This window comes from Gossypium raimondii, chromosome 11 (genome assembly GCF_025698545.1).
Source record: "Gossypium raimondii isolate GPD5lz chromosome 11, ASM2569854v1, whole genome shotgun sequence".
Lineage (NCBI taxonomy): Eukaryota > Viridiplantae > Streptophyta > Magnoliopsida > Malvales > Malvaceae > Gossypium > Gossypium raimondii.
In genome coordinates this window covers 929382-946856 of record NC_068575.1, presented here as the reverse complement: position 1 = coordinate 946856, position 17475 = coordinate 929382, and the positions used below count along the sequence as shown (strand labels likewise).

The window sequence follows — 17475 nt, the reverse complement described above, 5'->3', positions numbered from 1 at the left end:
GTTTATCCCAAGGGGTAAACGAAACTCACCTTTCAACCACTAATAGTGAAATCCAGAAGAAATTTACAAATTCCACCTTGCCACAGTAGCCAAAGTAAACCATCAAATGCAATGCAACTGAATTCCCACAAGGTCCTACACTCCTACTTTAGTTCCTTGAACCGCCTAAGTCTAACCCAAATGCTTTCTTTTGCATTTTCTTACCATTATAGAAGGCAACAAATGTAAATTTGCAACATGGAGAAAATGTGAAATTAAAATTATTGAACTGAACTACTTTTAGTATTGATGATTGATCAATAACCCATAAAGTTTGACAAAAATCTACCTACCTAAAAACAATTGCCCAAAGAATCTACAAAAGCAATGATAATTTCTTTCAAACAAGAAGACATAAAAAGAAGTTAACTAGAATTCAAGTTTAGTCAACTTCTAAACCATAAAGAACATTAGCATACTTTTCAATTGGGTCCCCATTTGCAAAATACCTTTCCTTTATCTTCAACCAAGCGTGCAATGTTAACAAGCTATCAGAACCAGCTTGATGACTCTTCCCAATTGCACGCTTTACTCCCAAATCTGTAGACGCACGATCGAGCCCTCCATGTAATCCAGCGCAGAATTTCATCAAGTGTTTGACGTCGTAGATTCTGTCTCCGAAGAACACTCGCACGAGTTCCAAAAACTCAGTGAGTTGGTCAGGCAATAACCCACCGGTTAAGCATTTCACGAGGTATCCAAAATCATACGCGCAGTGGAAAGTCACCCACGTAACGGCGTCGTTCAATACGAGTCCCGATGACATCATCAGTTCCGCGAACCGGACCAACTCGATCCCAAGTTCCAGGTTCTTCTCGAAATCTATGCCTTGGCGACGGAGAAGCTCGACGGAATCAGGCGCATGTACATCATTCCCCACATCGAAATCTTTGAAATTGAACTCCCAAATGTACCGGTTCTCGGTGCCGAGATTTGGTAAATTCCCGTCAGCGTCTGATAACGTTAGGCCGATTTGGATAAGCTTTAGTATGTCAACATTCGCTTTGAGGCTTTGGTAATTCTCAGTGGCGTCAATTCGACGGGAGCGATGGCAGCCGCCGGCGCCCTCCGATCGGACGACAACTCCTGGAAACTCTGTGTCCATTGAAATGATCGGGAAAACGTCGATTATGGATCTGATTATCTCGAATTCGGAATCCAAATTTTCCGACCAAACGGATCGGATCACGACCGACTCTCGCGGTTTATTCGACATTTTCTTGGATCTCTTTATCGAAGAAAATCGACGCAACAAGAGAACAATATGATCCTCCAATTTTCCTTTTCTTGGATTCAAATTCTCTGATTTTGATTTTCTTTTTGTCTAGGGTTTAGGCCTTTAGTGTTTGAATCTGGGGAAAAGATCTGAGTAAGGTTATTAGAACGGTATTTATAGAGAGGCGGTTTCTCGTTTTAAATTTTTTATTTAAATTAATTATTAATAAGGTAAAACTACTGAATAGGTCCTTATATTGCAGCGTATAGTTCATTTTGATCCTGTACTTTTAAAATGAATAAATTATTTTGTATGTTAGAAAAATGACAAAATGTCATTTTTTTAACAATTAAAAACGATAAATTTCAAAACTATATATGAACTTTAATCTAATGTGCGAACTTTGATTTTATACAATTTTATACTTAAAATTTTGATTTGATTCAATTCTCGTAAATTATTAATACAATTATTGATATAACATTATTTTATGATTATGTATTGCATACACAGATAATTATATTTATCCAATATGAAAATAAATTGATATATTTATTTCTTTAAATGTGTATGATTGCACTAAATCAAAGTTTTATGTGTATAATTGATGTTTTGGGTTTGTTGATGGTGTTAGTATGATTGAGTGATTGTACCGGCAAGGGTTGGTGAATGCAAACAGAGGAGGTGAGGGAGTGAGGTGGGAGGTGCCTGAAAAGGGGTGCGTCAAGGTGAATACTGATGCGGCTCTGTGTGATGGTTTGTCAATTGTCGCGATCGGAGGAATGGCCAGGGCCAGTGTTGGGCGATGGCTTTAGGGTTTCTCTCGCAGTGTAGGGATCTACCCTGTGTTTGGAGCTGAGCTATGAGGGGACTTTAAGGGCCAAAAGCTAGCATGGGAGAAGTTTGGGGAAACAAGAATCGTTCTAATTTTCTTAAAATTTATAAAATAGTGAAGAAAACATGTTTTGATTAAAAATTTTGAAAAAAAATATGTTTTCATTATTTTCGATAAAATTCTTTTGGAAAAATGAAAAAAAAAATTAAAAACGATGGCTTTTTTAAGTTTCATTCAATACATTAAATTTACTCTGATTTGAATACTTTAAAAGCAGTTTTTTATATTTATAACTTTTAAATCCTTTTATTTAATTACATTTGATTTTGTTATTGTATTGCATTTTAATAAATTATATTGCATTTTAATAAATTATACTTTTATTTAATTATTTTTACAAATAAAAATTATTTTTATTTATCAAACGTATTTTTAATTTTAAAAAATAAAAATAAAATTTATTTTTGAAAATAAAATGAAATAAAATGCATCCTTACTCTTGATGGCGTTTTAAAAGATTTTAAGGATAATTTTTAAAAAAAAATTACACTACAACAAGTATATTTAAACTTTTTAAAAAAACTAATTAACTATTAACTCAATTGATACCATCGTTGAATATCACTTCAATTGACATCATTATTGTTGTAAAAATGAATTCAAGCATGATAATATCCAACTTTTCTAAATAATGAAATCACCCACCAATCAATGAAATCTAGCAAGTAAAATAATCATAGAGGTTCTTGGACCACGAGTCAGATTGTATTTTGCCTTCTTTACTAAGAAATGGACAAATTAATCTCAGTACGTTAGACCAAAAAGCAAACTGATTCTTTCAGTAAAAATTTCATTCATTTCTACAATTTTAAACTAATGTTACTAACAAGATAATCAAACAATTACACGTGATGTGTCACGTATACCTCATTTTAACATACAGAGACCAAATTTTAATAATAGAAATAAATTTATCTAATGAAATCTAACTCTTAATACAATAACCTCCGTGTAATTCTACCAAATCTAGCACCATTTCATAAGAAAACATCAAATGCGGAAAAACAACCATAGATTGCCATTCATTTTGATATTGTACCCCGAGAAGGTATCTGCATGGTACCCGGAATTGAACCCGGGTAGTGCGGCGAAGCGTCCTCAATCTGGACTACGTCTTCTTGTTGGATCTTTGGCAAGAAAGTTGCATGAAACCCGGATTTTGAACTCGAATGGTTCTTGCAAGTCATCCTTATGAGGTGATATTCAAATTCAATAAGAATGAAATTCGGATCCCAACATTTACAATCCATTTTCCTATCCCGAGACTGAAGTCTGGGGTAGAAGGCCTTGTGGAAGCAACCCGAGTTGTTTTTACAGCAAAAGTAGAAAAAACAAGTTGTTCTTTCGTTCTTTTTGGTGCATAAGGAAGAAATACATCAACAAACAACAATATTCTGAGATGATAATAAAACGAGGAAAAACGAGCAAGAACTGAAATAATAACCAAAAGGGTATTTGAAATGGTTTGAAACATGGATAAAATTCTGTTAGAAAAACAGCATCCGGTTTGAGAACAACAACATGAAGCCAAGGAGAAGTAATCGAGAAGTTTTTTGACCAATTCCACAGTTTGTTCTTATAAAGGATCAACAAGCATTACAAACTATATATTGCATAACCACAAATGAAATTAGATCCAGAATATCGATACGAATTCGAGAGCTAGAAGTAGGTACCCTCAGGAGGTTGGACCAGCTTTCGATTATGAGAGGCTGCCATCTCCTTTTTCAGCTGGGTCAGTATATCTTCCATAGTATACTCCCTCCGCCAATTTGCGAGAATTCCGAACTTCTTTGATTCTACCTGTTGCCATCAAATAGTAAAAACAAACAATTGATTAAAAGCATTAACGACTAACAAACAGACATGAAATAAAAATAAACTGATTAGTGCACTGCAAACGAATGTAACATCAATTGTATACCAGCCCCGTTTCATGGTTAACACAAGTCATGTTGATCCTTGAATGAAAACGGACGCTCGGTGGCTTCTCCGGATAATCTTTATCACAGAACAGCTTCAGCTGATAGATTCGACCTTCATGTACAGTCTGAAAACCGAAAAAACAAAAATCAACATGAAGGAAGAAACAGAAATGCATATATACACCGATAGTTTTCAAAATTCCCCCAGAAAACCCCATTCCTCCGTTCAAAAGGAAGGCAAGTAGGGCTATCCTGGAGGCAAGTAGTGATAGGATATTTTAGCTCCTTGGCTTAACCTATATACATATATGTATATGTGTGTGTGTGTGTGTGATTTTTCAAAATATATGATTTGTTGGAGGAAGAAAACTACATTGAGAGGACCAATAATGGTGCCGGTCCATGAGCGCATGTAAATATCATCTCCGTCATCCATTCCATAGCTGACAGTACCATCTCCGATACCTTTTTCTCCACGCTCAAGCTCCTCCAGCAATCGGAAGTTCCGAGGCACTGCAAAAAAAGACTTGCATTACTGAATCATACCCGTGATTTGTTGCGCTAGCAACATATATAATCTAGCATTGGGCTTAATGCCAAAAGAGTTCCAATTCCAAAAGGAAAGGTAACTAATCGGACAGCTATAAAAACTCCAATTGTCGCTGTCAAAATAAAGTCTACATTACAAACTGTAAACGCCTAAAACAGTAAACAATTTTATACACCGAAAGAACTTCATAATCATCAATGCCTATATTGTGTAATTGCAAAAGGCTAAAAAGGGTACCAATTACACAAAGATTTATGCATTTGTATATTCTTTGGTAGGGATGTAATGAGCCGAGTTGATCCTGACTGCTAGGAAGCTTGAGCTCGAACTCAACTCAAAATTGAAGGCTCGATATTCAGTTTGGGCTCGATCAAACATCAATTTCTAAGCTCAAGCTTGGCTCAAGACTTAATCAAACGACTTGAGTTCAAGCTCAATTAAGATTGTTTATTAATTTCCTTACTTAAGCTCGAACATACTTAAGCTCTTTGAATAAAGCATTATGATGCTCGAATTCGACTTGATCAATAGCTCAAGCTCGATAATTACCAATTAAATTAGATTTTTTTTCAAACCAAACTCGAGCACCAATATCTCATTTTCACATTACTCTCCAATATTTTACATGCAAAGCATACTCAAAACAGCAATTGAAGCATAAATCATCAAACCAGAACATCAAAAGATAGCCACAAGAACATGTTGGGCTACCATTAACATAACAGAATCTTAAAGGTATAATTTTTAGTGATAATCATGAAGAAACCATTAACATGACATTCATCTTAAAACCAGAACACCAAAAGATAGCCACAAGAACATGTTTTACAGCTACCCAAAACTTTAAATAGATTAAAAACCCATAAATTCCTCACATTAAACCATATAAATTCACCGAACCCACAGATTATAAACGATTAAATACGAAAGAAATGACAACAAAAAATACCCACCAAAAATCTATAAAAACCCATTAATGGAATCAATGAAACGAGGGATACATAAAGAGAAAAAGGGCTAACCCACGACACTAGATCCTCCTGAGCTAAGCGTCATTAGAGAGAGGGAAAGAGAGGTAGCAATGAGTCAATGAGGGGCTGGTAAAAGGCGATTAAAGGCAAAAGGCAATGCTTTAAAGCCATGAGATGAGTCGAATAGAGGAGTTTAAGGCCGGTTCAATGATTATTGAGCCGGGATATTTGTTGGGCTCAGCCCGTATCGGGCCGAGTTTGGATAAGCATATGTTGAATTTAGACCGAAATCAGTTTTAATCAGTTAAATCGGTTAAAATATTGAAAAATCGACTTAATTGATTATCCAACTAATTAAATCTTGATTAATAGTAGCGGAACGAGAGAGAGAGAAAATTAAAATTATTTAAAAAATTAATATTTAATTAGAATTTTTAAAAGAAAAGCGAAGGTCTAATTATTTTTTTTAATTTTTAAGAGGTTAAGGCTCTAATTCTTATTATCCGCGATTATTAACCAACTTAACTAAATCAATTTAACGATTAAATTATTTTTTATTTATTTTCGATGAATAAAATACGTAGAAATAATTTTAGAATTTGATTAAATATAAAATCTTATATTTTATTATGCTTAGAATAAATACTTAATTATTTTAACTTTGTAAATTATTTAGCTTAAGTTCTTTTATATAACTACTTATAGTCTTTATAAACGAAAATGTCCTTAAATTAAACCAATAAATCTTTAATTTTAATTTATACTTAAATAAACTATTTAATATATAATTCATTTTTCACTTGAATGTGATTATTTAAATAAATGGTGGTTTTAGCGGTTTTATTATTATTTTAGCCTTTTATAATTAAAATTAAATATAAAAATAAGTTAATTTTATTAATAAAATAGAATTTAAAAATCATATTCTTCAAGCCTAGTCTAAATCAAGTCAAGCTTATTAGGTCAAATATGTAGTCCAACCTATACTTTTATGCCCTAATTTCTTAAGTCAAAATATAAAATATGAAAATAAATAACAAATGTTGAAATTTATATTCTTTTAGTATATTTTTATATTATCCAAATCCTATAAATCATTATATTTCTTCGAGGAACACATTACGTGTCTAAATCTAACTAATTCTGTAATTTTCAAAATGTTTAATAATATTGGTGCCGATTAAATGAGTTAAAACCGACCAATCTATCTCACCTAACTAAATTGAAATAATAAAAATAACACTAAATAGTTCTTTTTTCAAATTTTTTGGGTTCAGTGGTTAACCCATGGGGCTGACAAGAATCTCGACCTCCCTTAAAATGGAAAATTTTTATTTAAACCCCACAAAATTTTAAAATTATAACAGTAAAATTAATTCGGTCACAATTAAAAAGTTGATTCGACGAGTAGTTAATTAAGTTGATTACCTCTAATCAAAGTTAATTCGGTCTAAATGTAACATATGCTTATCCAAATTTGACACGATTCGGGTTGAGCCCAAGGAGTAACCGGCTCAATAATCAATAAAAAGCATTGCCTTTTGCCTAGAGGTGCTCATGGGCCGGGCCGGGTTCGGGCCGGGTTCGGCCCGAAATATGGGCCTAAGATTTTGCCCAGGCCCGGCCCGGGAAAAAATCATAAGCCCGGGCCCGACCCGGCCCGGCCCATTTTTATTTTAAAATTTTTAAAAAATTAAAAAAGTATTTTTAAAATATTTTTAAAATATTTTAAAATTAAAAAAATTAAAAAATATATTTTAAAAATATTTTAAAATTAAAAAAATTAAAAAAAGTATGTAAAAAATATTTTAAAATTAAAAAAATAAATATATTTATTAAATCGGGCCGGGCCGGGCCAGGCCCGGGCTGAAAAAGTGGTGCCCGAGGCCCAGCCCGTTTTCTAAAAGGGCCTCGTTTTTTTGCCCAAACCCATATTTCGGGCCTATATTTTTACCCAAACCCTCCCATATTTCGGGCGGGCCGTCGGGCCGCTACTTTTGCCTTTCGTCGCCTATTTTGTACCATATTCCCCCCCCCCCTGCCTCCCCCCATTGACTCACTTCTATCTCTCTTTCCCTCTCTCTAATGACGCTTAGCTCAGGAGGATCGAGTGTCGTGGGTTAGCCCTTATTCTCTTTATTCATTTCTCGTTTCATTGATTCCATTCATGGTTTTTTTTTATCATTTCTTTTATATTTAATCGTTTATAATTTGTGGGTTCGGTGAATTTATATGGATTAATGTGAGGAATTTATGGGTTTTTAATCTATTGAAGTTTTGGGTAGCTATGAAACATGTTGTGGCTATCTTATGATGTTCTAGTTTTAAAATGAATGTTATGTTAATGGTTATTTCATGATTATCACTAAAAATTATACCTTGAACACTCTTTTATGAAAAATTTATATTTATGTTTGATGATTTATACTTCAATTGCTGTTTTGAGTATGTTTTGCATGCAAAATCTTGAAGAATAGGGTGTAAATGAGATATTAGTGCTCGAGTTCAAGTTGAAGAAAAATCTAATTCAAATTGGTCATTATTGAGCTCAAGCTATTGATCGAGTTGAATTCGAGCACCATAATGCTTGATTCAAAGAGCTTAAGTATGGACGAGCTTAATCGAGCTCAAATTTGAGCTTAAGTACGAAAATTGATGAACAATCTTAATTGAGCTTGAACTCAAGTGGTTTGATTAAGTCTCGAGTTGAGCTTGAGCTAAGAAATTGATGTTTGATCAAGCTTGAATTGAGCATCGAGCCTTGACTTTCGAGTCAAGTTAGAGGTCAAGCTTGCAACTATTTCGGTTTAGCTTGGCTTGATTACATCCATAGTTCCCTACCGATATACAAACGCATATGTCTTTATGTAATTGCTACCCCTTTTTGCCTTTAACAATTAAGCGATGTAGACATTGATGATTATGAAGTTCTTTTGGAGTGTAAAATTGTTTCCTGCTTTAGGCTTTTACAGTTCTTTTGGAGGTTTTATGGCACTCAGATTAGTTACCTTTTGGAAAATTTGTGGCATTAAGCCCAATGCTCGATTATCTGTTGTTAGCGTAACAAATCACAAATATGATTCAGTATTGTAAGTTTTTTTCTGCAGTGCCTCGGAACTTCCGATTGCTGGAGGAGCTTGAGCGTGGAGAAAAAGGTATCGGAGATGGTACTGTCAGCTACGGAATGGATGATGGAGATGATATTTACATGCGCTCTTGGACCGGCACCATTATCGGTCCTCTCAATGTAGGTTTCTAAGTTTCTTCCTCCCTTCAACAAATTATATATTTTAATGTTGTTCCTTTAGATGACGTTTTATGTTTGTTATGAACAATCATATATATATATAGCTGCTTGTCTTCAGGATTGCCCTACTTTCCTTCTTGGGGGATTTTGAAAATTATCGTTGTATATATGCATTTCTATTTCTTCCATCTTGTGATTTTCATTTTTTTGGTTTTCAGACCGTACATGAAGGTCGAATCTATCAGCTGAAGCTGTTCTGCGATAAAGATTATCCAGAGAAGCCTCCAAGCGTCCGTTTTCATTCAAGGATCAACATGACTTGCGTTAACCATGAAACGGGGCTGGTATACCATGAATGTTACATTCATTTGCAGTGCAATAGTCAGTTTATTTTGTTTCATAATCTCTAATGCTTTTAACTGATTCGATGGCAACAGGTCGAATCAAAGAAGTTTGGACTTCTCGCAAATTGGCGAAGGGAATATACTATGGAGGATATATTGACACAGCTGAAAAAGGAGATGGCAGCCTCACATAATCGAAAACTGGTCCAACCTCCCGAGGGTACCTACTTCTAGCTCTCAAATTCATATATCGATATTCTGGATCTAATTTTATTTGTGGTTATGCAATATATAGTTTGTAATGCTTGTTGATCCTTTATAAGAACAAACCGTGGAATTGGTCAAAACGCTTATCGATTACTTCTCGGCTTCATGTTCTTGAATGGAAGCTGTTTCTCTTATGCAATTTTATCCATGTTCCAAAGCATTTTAAATCCCCTTTTGGTTATTGTTTTAGTTCTCGCTAGGTTTTACTTGTTCTATTATCGTTTCGGAAAATTCTTGTTCATTGATCTCTTTGTTCCTCCTTATGCACCAAAAAGAACGAAAAACAGCTTGTTCTTTTTCCCCTACTTATGCTGTAAAAACTGCTCGGGTTGCTTCGTGAAAACTTTAGTCGCAGGATAGGAATATGGATTGTAGATGTTGGAACTCGAATTTTACACTTATTGAATGGTAATACCATCTCGTAAGGATGACTACATGAACTATTCGAGTTCAAATTCCGGGTACCATGCAACTTTCTTGCCAAAGATTTGGATGAGAGGACGTAGAACACATTGAGGACGCATTGCCGCACTACCGGAGTTCAGTCCTGGGTTTCGTGCAGATATTTTCTTGGGGGTACAATATGAATAGCAATCTATGTTGTTCTTGTTGTTTTGTTTGTTATTTTAGTATTGGTTAAAATGACATAAGTAAATATACTCTTCTAGGGATTAAATTTTAAATTCGTAAAGAGTACAGGGGAATGTGGTATATTATAATATTTTTTACATTATTAAATAGTAATGGTTAAATTTCAATTCTGATCCTTCTATTTTTAGATTATATAAAAATAGTCAAAATTCAATTCGAGGTTTTAATCTTTATACTATAAGTTTTAACGTAATTTAGTATCTCGATATTTATAACGCCATTAGCTAGGATAAATATAATACTAACTTGAATTTTAGGATTGTTGTTAATTTTTTTTGTTAAATTCAGGTAAACTATAATGTTTTTTATTTTTTGTCAAAAGATTATTGAGTGTGTTTTTTTTAATTTTAGAATATCACGATTTAATAGATAAATTTGAATTGGATTAATAATTAGACTTGAATTCTTTAATTTAAAAATAGAAATTAAATTTAAAAAAAGACTAAATTTTAAATATATAAAAAAATATAAAAACTTGGGATACATTATATGAGTGGAATTAATGATATTAATTTGCTTCAATTTTTAGTCTTCTTTTTTTGGTGAATTACACTAACTGGACAAAATTCCGTGACTAGTGCAACCTGAACTTAGGTCATAATTAAGACAATAAACATCTTTAACCATCAAGCCATACGAGATTTATTTTTTGTCTCTCTTTATTCCAACTATTTTTAAATATTGTACTTGTATAGTGGCCTAGGGATTATAAAACGACAATTCACTTCATCTCATTAATATCGCATAAAAATAATGGCGAAATCAGAAATAATTTAGATATTTTTCAAAAATAATCTTTGGTAAATAAAAAAGGTAAATAATTTGGAAAAAAATCGAAAATTAATTTCAAGCCTTAGATATTTTGATTTTTAGTAAATTCTTAAATATTTTGATTTTTAGTAAAGTATTAAAAATTTAATAAATCTTAAGATATTTTGATAAAATTTTATAAATTTTAGTAAATTCTTAGAAATATTAATAAATTAACCTTTCATTTTTTTTCTTTTCCTGTTAGCATTTAACCAGAGAACCCCGAAATTAATGCCATTCATTTCAATCATATTTATATTATAATTAATTAAAATATGTCATAAATCCTCTACTTTGAAAATTTCAAAATTCAAATCAAATTATTAGCACTGTTAACTTATTTTTATTAAATTTATTGGTATAACATTTTGAAAAATAAAAATATTCACTTGGCTACAATGTAATGTTGTAATGAACCTGAATTTAATGAAATAATTTTAACAGTGCTAACAGTTAAATCTTAATTTGAAATCTAAAAAGTAAAGGGACTAAATTTCTAAAAATAAAAATACATGAACTAAATTCCAAATTAAAAAAAAAAAGGACTTATGGCACATTTTAACCAATACTAGAATAAAAAGAAAATATCTGCACGGAACCTGGAACTGAACTCCGAGTGCGCGGCAAAGCGTCCTCGATTCGGAACATCCTCTCATCTGGATCTTTGGCAAGAAAGTTGCATGATATCCTGAATTTGAACTCGAATAATTCATGAAGTCATCCTTACGCGGTGGTATCACCATTTCGTAAGGGTGAAATTCGAGTCCTAACATCTACAATCCGTAACGCCTTGAGGAAGCAACCACAGCAGTTTTACCGTAGGAGTAGGAAAAAAAACAAGCTGTTTTTCATTCTTTTCGGTGTACAAGGAGGAACAAAGAGATCAACAAAGAAGAATTTTCCGAACAAGGAAAAACAATAAAAAACTAAAACAATAACCAAAAGGGTATTTAGAAAATGTTTTCAAACATGGATCAAATTCCATTAGAGAAACAATCTCCGTTCAAGAACATGAAACCAAGAAGTAATCGAGAAGCATTTTCACCGATTCCACAGTTTGTTCTTATAAAGGATTAACAAGCATTACAAACTATATATTGCATAACCACAAATGAAATTAAATCCAGAATATTGATGCGAGCTCGAGAACTAGAAATAGGTACCCTCGGGAGGTTGGACCAGCTTTCGATTATGTGAGGCAGCCATCTCCTTCTTGAGCTGTGTCAATATATCCTCCATAGTATACTCCCTTCGCCAATTTGCAAGAAGTCCGAACTTCTTTGAATCGACCTGTTGTCATCAAATAGTAAAAAGAAGAACCGATTAAAAACATTAACTGTTATGAAATAAAATAAACTGATTATTTGCACTGCAAATGAATGTAATGTTAATAGCATACCAGCCCTGTGTCATGGTTAACACAAGCCATGTTGATCCTTGAATGAAAACGGACACTCGGTGGCTTCTCCGGATAATCTTTATCACAGAACAGCTTCAGCTGATAGATTCGACCTTCATGTACGGTCTGAAAACCAAAAAACAGAAATGCATTTATACAATAGTTTTCCAAAATCACCCCAGAGAACCCCTCTTCCATTCAAAAGGAAGGCAAGTAGGGCAATCCCGGAGACAAGCAACAATATATATATGATTATTCACAACAAACATAAAATGTCATCTAAAGGAACAACATTAAAATATATAATTTGTTGAAGGGAGGAAGAAACTTAGAAACCTACATTGAGAGGACCGATAATGGTGCCGGTCCAAGAGCGCATGTAAATATCATCTCCGTCATCCATTCCATAGCTGACAGTACCATCTCCGATACCTTTTTCTCCACGTTCAAGCTCCTCCAGCAATCGGAAGTTCCGAGGCACTGCAAAAAAAAACTTACATTACTGAATCATACTCGTGATTTGTTACGCTAACACCATATATAATCGAGCATTGGGCCTAATGCCACAAAATTTCCAAAAGGTAACTTATCTGACAGCCATAAAACCTCCAAAAGAACTGTAAGCCTAAAGCAGGCAACAACTTTATACTCCAAAAGAACGTAATCATCAATGCCTATATCGCTTAATTGTAAAAGGCAAAAAAGGGTAGCAATTACACAAAGACATATGCGTTTGTATATTCTTTGGTAGGGATGTAATCAAGCTGAGCTAAACCCATAGTAGCAAGCTTGAGCTCGAACATGACTCGAAATTCAAGACCCAATGCTCAATTTGAGCTTGACCAAACATCAAATTCTAAGCTCAAGCTTGAGTCGAGACTTAATCAAGCTACTTGAGCTCAATTAAGCTCTTTCATATTCAAGATTGAGCTCATTCGTACTTAAACCCTTTATATATAATAAGGGTAAAAATATATTAAAATGAAAAGCTCAATTAGGCCTGCGAGCCGTTTGAATCAAGTATTATGGTACTCAAATTCAGCTCGATCATCAATGATTACCGAACTGCAGTCAAGTTCTTTTTTCAAGTCGAACTCGAATAGCTAGAGAACACCAGAAATTTATTTACACCCCTATTATTTGGTTCAAGATTTTACATGCAAAACATGCTCCAACAACAATTGAAGCATAAATCATCAAACATTAACATAAACTTTTTTCATGTATGAATCTTCAAGATATAACTTTTTAGTGATAATCATAAGATAACCTCAACAACATTCTTCAAACTACAAAAAAAGAACGAATTAACAGCTACCCAAAACTTCAAATAGATTAAAAATTAAAACCCCATAAATTCCTCACAATAATCCATTGAAATTCACCGAACCCACAAATTATAAAGGATTAAATATGAAAGAAATGATTAAAAAAACAAAAAAAAATCTATAAAATCCATGAATGGGATCAATGAAACGCAATATAAATAAAGAGAAGAAAGGGATCGAAGGGCTAACCCACGACACTCGATCCTCCAGAGCTAAGCGTCATTAGAGAGAGGGAAAGAGAGACAGCAACGAGTCAATGGGGGGATCTGGTGAAAGTTGGGCGACTAAAGGCAAAAGGCAATGCTTTAAAGCTATTGGAGGAGTTTATGGCCGGTTCAATGATTATTGAGCCGGGTTACTCGTTGGGCTTAACCCGGGTTTGGATAAGTATATGCTAAATTTGGACCAAATCGATTTTGGTTAGAAGTGTTCGTGATAGGAAAGCGTAGTGGGTTAATGGCTCCTTTGGATGCCCGTTTTCCTCTTGTGTGGTGCGATTGAGTGTTATTTCAATGTAATCGTGCTAGTGAAAGCTGTTTGAATTGTACAGTATCAATTCGTTAAACGCTACACAATATAAATAGAAATGAAATTTTTTACTAATAAAAAAAATTAACAGTGAGTTCAATGCATGTATGCTTTTACCATTTTATCTTTGTCATGTGTTTTTTCTTTTTATAATTTATATATTTTGGGTAAAATATATCTCATTTTATCTTTTATCCCAATCTCATTTATATTCAAAATTTAGTTTTATTAAATTTAAAATAATGTTTCATTATAATAATATTGTTTGTATTTTCATGATAATAAATAATATTTTTAAGTGGATTTTATAAAAAAATACTTATATAATTAATTAAAATATTTATAATAAAATATCATAAGATACATTTTAATATTTTATTAAATGAATTTATAAATTCATATATTTTTAATAATTTCATAAAAGTAAAATAATTTAAAAAACTTCTATTATATATCATTTTTAATCTAATGTCCTTAATAGTCGTTTTTTATTATCACCATACCGTTACAGCTGCTTTTGAATCCAAACATACACTCCATTGTTGTTTTTAATCTCACTGGAGGTAAACACACCGCCCATCCAAACTAAGCTTAAATAATGTTTAAATCGAATCGATCTGTTGAAATGGAAATTAGTTGGAGATTTGGTTCGAATAATGGTATTGAACTGATTGGATTGAGAATTGGTACAAACTGATTGAACCAACTAAAAAGTCAATTGAATCGAATTTTTTTTCATTTTTAATAATTTTTTTAAATGAATTAGTGGCGTGGTTAATTACTGAACAATCGACTTAATTAACCATTTTTCTGATCAAATCTTTAATCTATAGTAGCAGAACGAGACATTAAATTTTGAAAGAGATAATGAAAATTTTTAAAAATTTTGAGAGGACTAATGAGAATTTATTTAGAGAATTTAATTAAAATTTTCAATTATTTTATAAAGTTCAATTAGATTTTTGAAAAAAAATGAAAATGTGATTAGAGCTTTAATCGAATGATTTAATGATAAACTTTTAAACTTTTTAGGATCGAGGCCCCTCTAACTCTTACTACCCGCCATTATTAATCGGTTTAACTAAATCAACTTATTTCTTGCCATTATTAATTGACTAAAATAAATCGACTTAGTGGTTAAATCGATTTTTTATTCTTTATTGAAATAAAACATGAATAGAAGTCAAATTAGAATGGATAACTTGTGTTAACAGTCCTTTAACTTTGCAAAAGTTATGGACTTAGTCACTATACTTTAATTTGATAAATTTTAATCTTTATATTTTTCAAATTAGTCAATTTTAGTCCCTGAACATTTTACTTTTGAAATCTTAGTCTTAACTCAAAAATAACGATTAAATTCGTTTGGTTAAATTCAACCACTAATCTTGTGCTATACGTACAAATGTAGATTTGGTCCATATTCTTTAATTGGATCGTTCTAGGTCCCTATACTTTTGAATTTTAAAATTTCAATATTGACATAAAATGGTTAATCCATTAATTGAGTTTTAGTGAGTAATATGTTGAGAAAAAAAGCGAGTGACATGACATTATATATATGATAATATATTTGGAGCATCGATTTTAAAAATAACGAACTTAACTTAATGAATTTAATATTTATCGTTTGGTGAGTCTGAAACTTTAAAAATTAAAAGGATAAGGATTGAAAATAACTAAACTAAAGTACGGAGATTAAATCGACGACTTCCACAAAAATATTGAAACTAATAACAAAATTTAATCATTCAAAATTTGGTTAGCTCCTATACTTTTTGTATACTTAAATAAATACTTGTACTCTCTTTAACTTAACTTTCAATTTAGTCCTAAATAAATTATTGAATATAATTCAATTTTCTTTCACTTGTTAAAGATAATGCCCTATTTAGGTGCAAAAATGTATAGATACAATATCATATTTTATGTGTTTTATTTATTTTTAAAATTTTAATTTTTTATAATGGTCAATTGAGAGCTCAATTAACATGTGAGCATTATTGTCAATGTAGGAGGACGTGGATTCAAGTACACTGAAGCACATTATCCTCCTATTTATGAGTTGAAAAAGGGCTATGGGTAGTTTTAGACATTGTATTAAAAATAACAGATATAATCAGAATCTATAACGAGATTATTTAATAAAATAGATTTAAAACCATCTTATTCAAATTTGATCTAAATCAAGTCAAGTTTATTTGGTCAAACATGTAGTTCAACCCTCGTTTTATGTCTTAATTTTTTAATAATAACCGAAGTTAAAATATAACTTTAAAAAAATTATAACATTATTGCCAATTGAATAATACTCAATTATCTTAAAATTCGAAATATAGATTTAATTAATAATGTTTAATTGGGTGAAAATAATATTTATTTGCTTGAAAACATTGCTATGTTTGGCTCTTAAACTTGTATAAGATTGCTCGATAAACACGTTCCGTTCGGTCTGATCTGGTTTAATAAATTTATGTAAAAAAAATTAAGAGTATTGAATTGCAAGTCGATTTGATTTATTGACACTTTGACTGTGAACTAAAATTTTGCATCGATCGAGCTACTTGTTAAATTTGTCTAAAGATTTTAAATTTTTTTAGATTAAAATTTAAATCGACACACGAATACTTTTTTTGTCAGGTAAATGAGCCTCACGTGATCCATAGTTTATATGTAAATTTAAATAAAGTATTTTAATTATTTTAGATTAAAAATCCACAAAAATAATTCAACCATTTTAAATTTTTGGGATGTGACAAGACTACATATGAACTTTAATCCAATATGTAATGCCGTACAATAACATTGATTTTATGCGATTTTATACATAAATTTTTATTCGATTCAAATTTTTATAAATCACTAACAACATTTGAAAATAAATATATGTATCAATTTCTTTAAATGTACAATTGAATCAAAATCAAGATTTAACACATATATATGAACCACAAATCAAGTTTCACGTATATAGTTACATCAAACTAAAATTTATTTATCAAATTATATTTTAAACCGAAATTTACGTATAAATTTAATATTTATTCCAATAAAATATTACCTTATGAATCAATTTTCGATTTTCACCTTTTGATTCCCGATAGATTATTTTTGGAAAATATCTAAATTATTTGTGGTTTCATCATTACGTGTATGTGACATTATGGAGTGAAAGTGAATTGTCTTTGTTTTACATTCCCTAGACGAGTACCATATTTAATAAGAGTTAGAATGAAAGAGACAACAAAATTTGAAGCAAATTAATGTCATATTTGATTATTAAAACAGTCATCTTTGTTTATCTA

At 31.7% G+C, this 17475-nt stretch overlaps 4 protein-coding genes across 4 annotated transcripts; 1 reads left to right on the top strand and 3 right to left on the bottom strand.

Annotated features, from left to right (window-relative positions):
• Positions 1 to 260: 260 nt before the first annotated feature.
• LOC105761724 (probable CCR4-associated factor 1 homolog 11) lies at positions 261 to 1414 on the bottom strand. Its single transcript, XM_012579618.2, has one exon. It carries the CDS (start codon positions 1253 to 1255, stop codon positions 422 to 424), a length of 834 nt encoding a protein of 277 aa, XP_012435072.1. The 5' UTR covers positions 1256 to 1414; the 3' UTR covers positions 261 to 421.
• Positions 1415 to 3602: 2188 nt separating this feature from the next.
• LOC105761725 (ubiquitin-conjugating enzyme E2 variant 1C) lies at positions 3603 to 5768 on the bottom strand. Its single transcript, XM_012579619.2, has 4 exons — positions 5648 to 5768; positions 4449 to 4588; positions 4075 to 4200; positions 3603 to 3953 (listed from the first exon to the last, which is right to left on the bottom strand). Exons 1-4 carry the CDS (start codon positions 5679 to 5681, stop codon positions 3813 to 3815), a joined length of 441 nt encoding a protein of 146 aa, XP_012435073.1. The 5' UTR covers positions 5682 to 5768; the 3' UTR covers positions 3603 to 3812.
• A 1818-nt stretch (positions 5769 to 7586) lies between these two features.
• On the top strand, positions 7587 to 9614 carry LOC105761726 (ubiquitin-conjugating enzyme E2 variant 1C). Its single transcript, XM_012579620.2, has 4 exons — positions 7587 to 7715; positions 8704 to 8843; positions 9062 to 9187; positions 9281 to 9614. Exons 1-4 carry the CDS (start codon positions 7682 to 7684, stop codon positions 9419 to 9421), a joined length of 441 nt encoding a protein of 146 aa, XP_012435074.1. The 5' UTR covers positions 7587 to 7681; the 3' UTR covers positions 9422 to 9614.
• A 2250-nt stretch (positions 9615 to 11864) lies between these two features.
• Positions 11865 to 13984, bottom strand: LOC105761727 (ubiquitin-conjugating enzyme E2 variant 1D). Its single transcript, XM_012579621.2, has 4 exons — positions 13832 to 13984; positions 12655 to 12794; positions 12315 to 12440; positions 11865 to 12205 (listed from the first exon to the last, which is right to left on the bottom strand). Exons 1-4 carry the CDS (start codon positions 13863 to 13865, stop codon positions 12065 to 12067), a joined length of 441 nt encoding a protein of 146 aa, XP_012435075.1. The 5' UTR covers positions 13866 to 13984; the 3' UTR covers positions 11865 to 12064.
• Positions 13985 to 17475: the final 3491 nt, after the last annotated feature.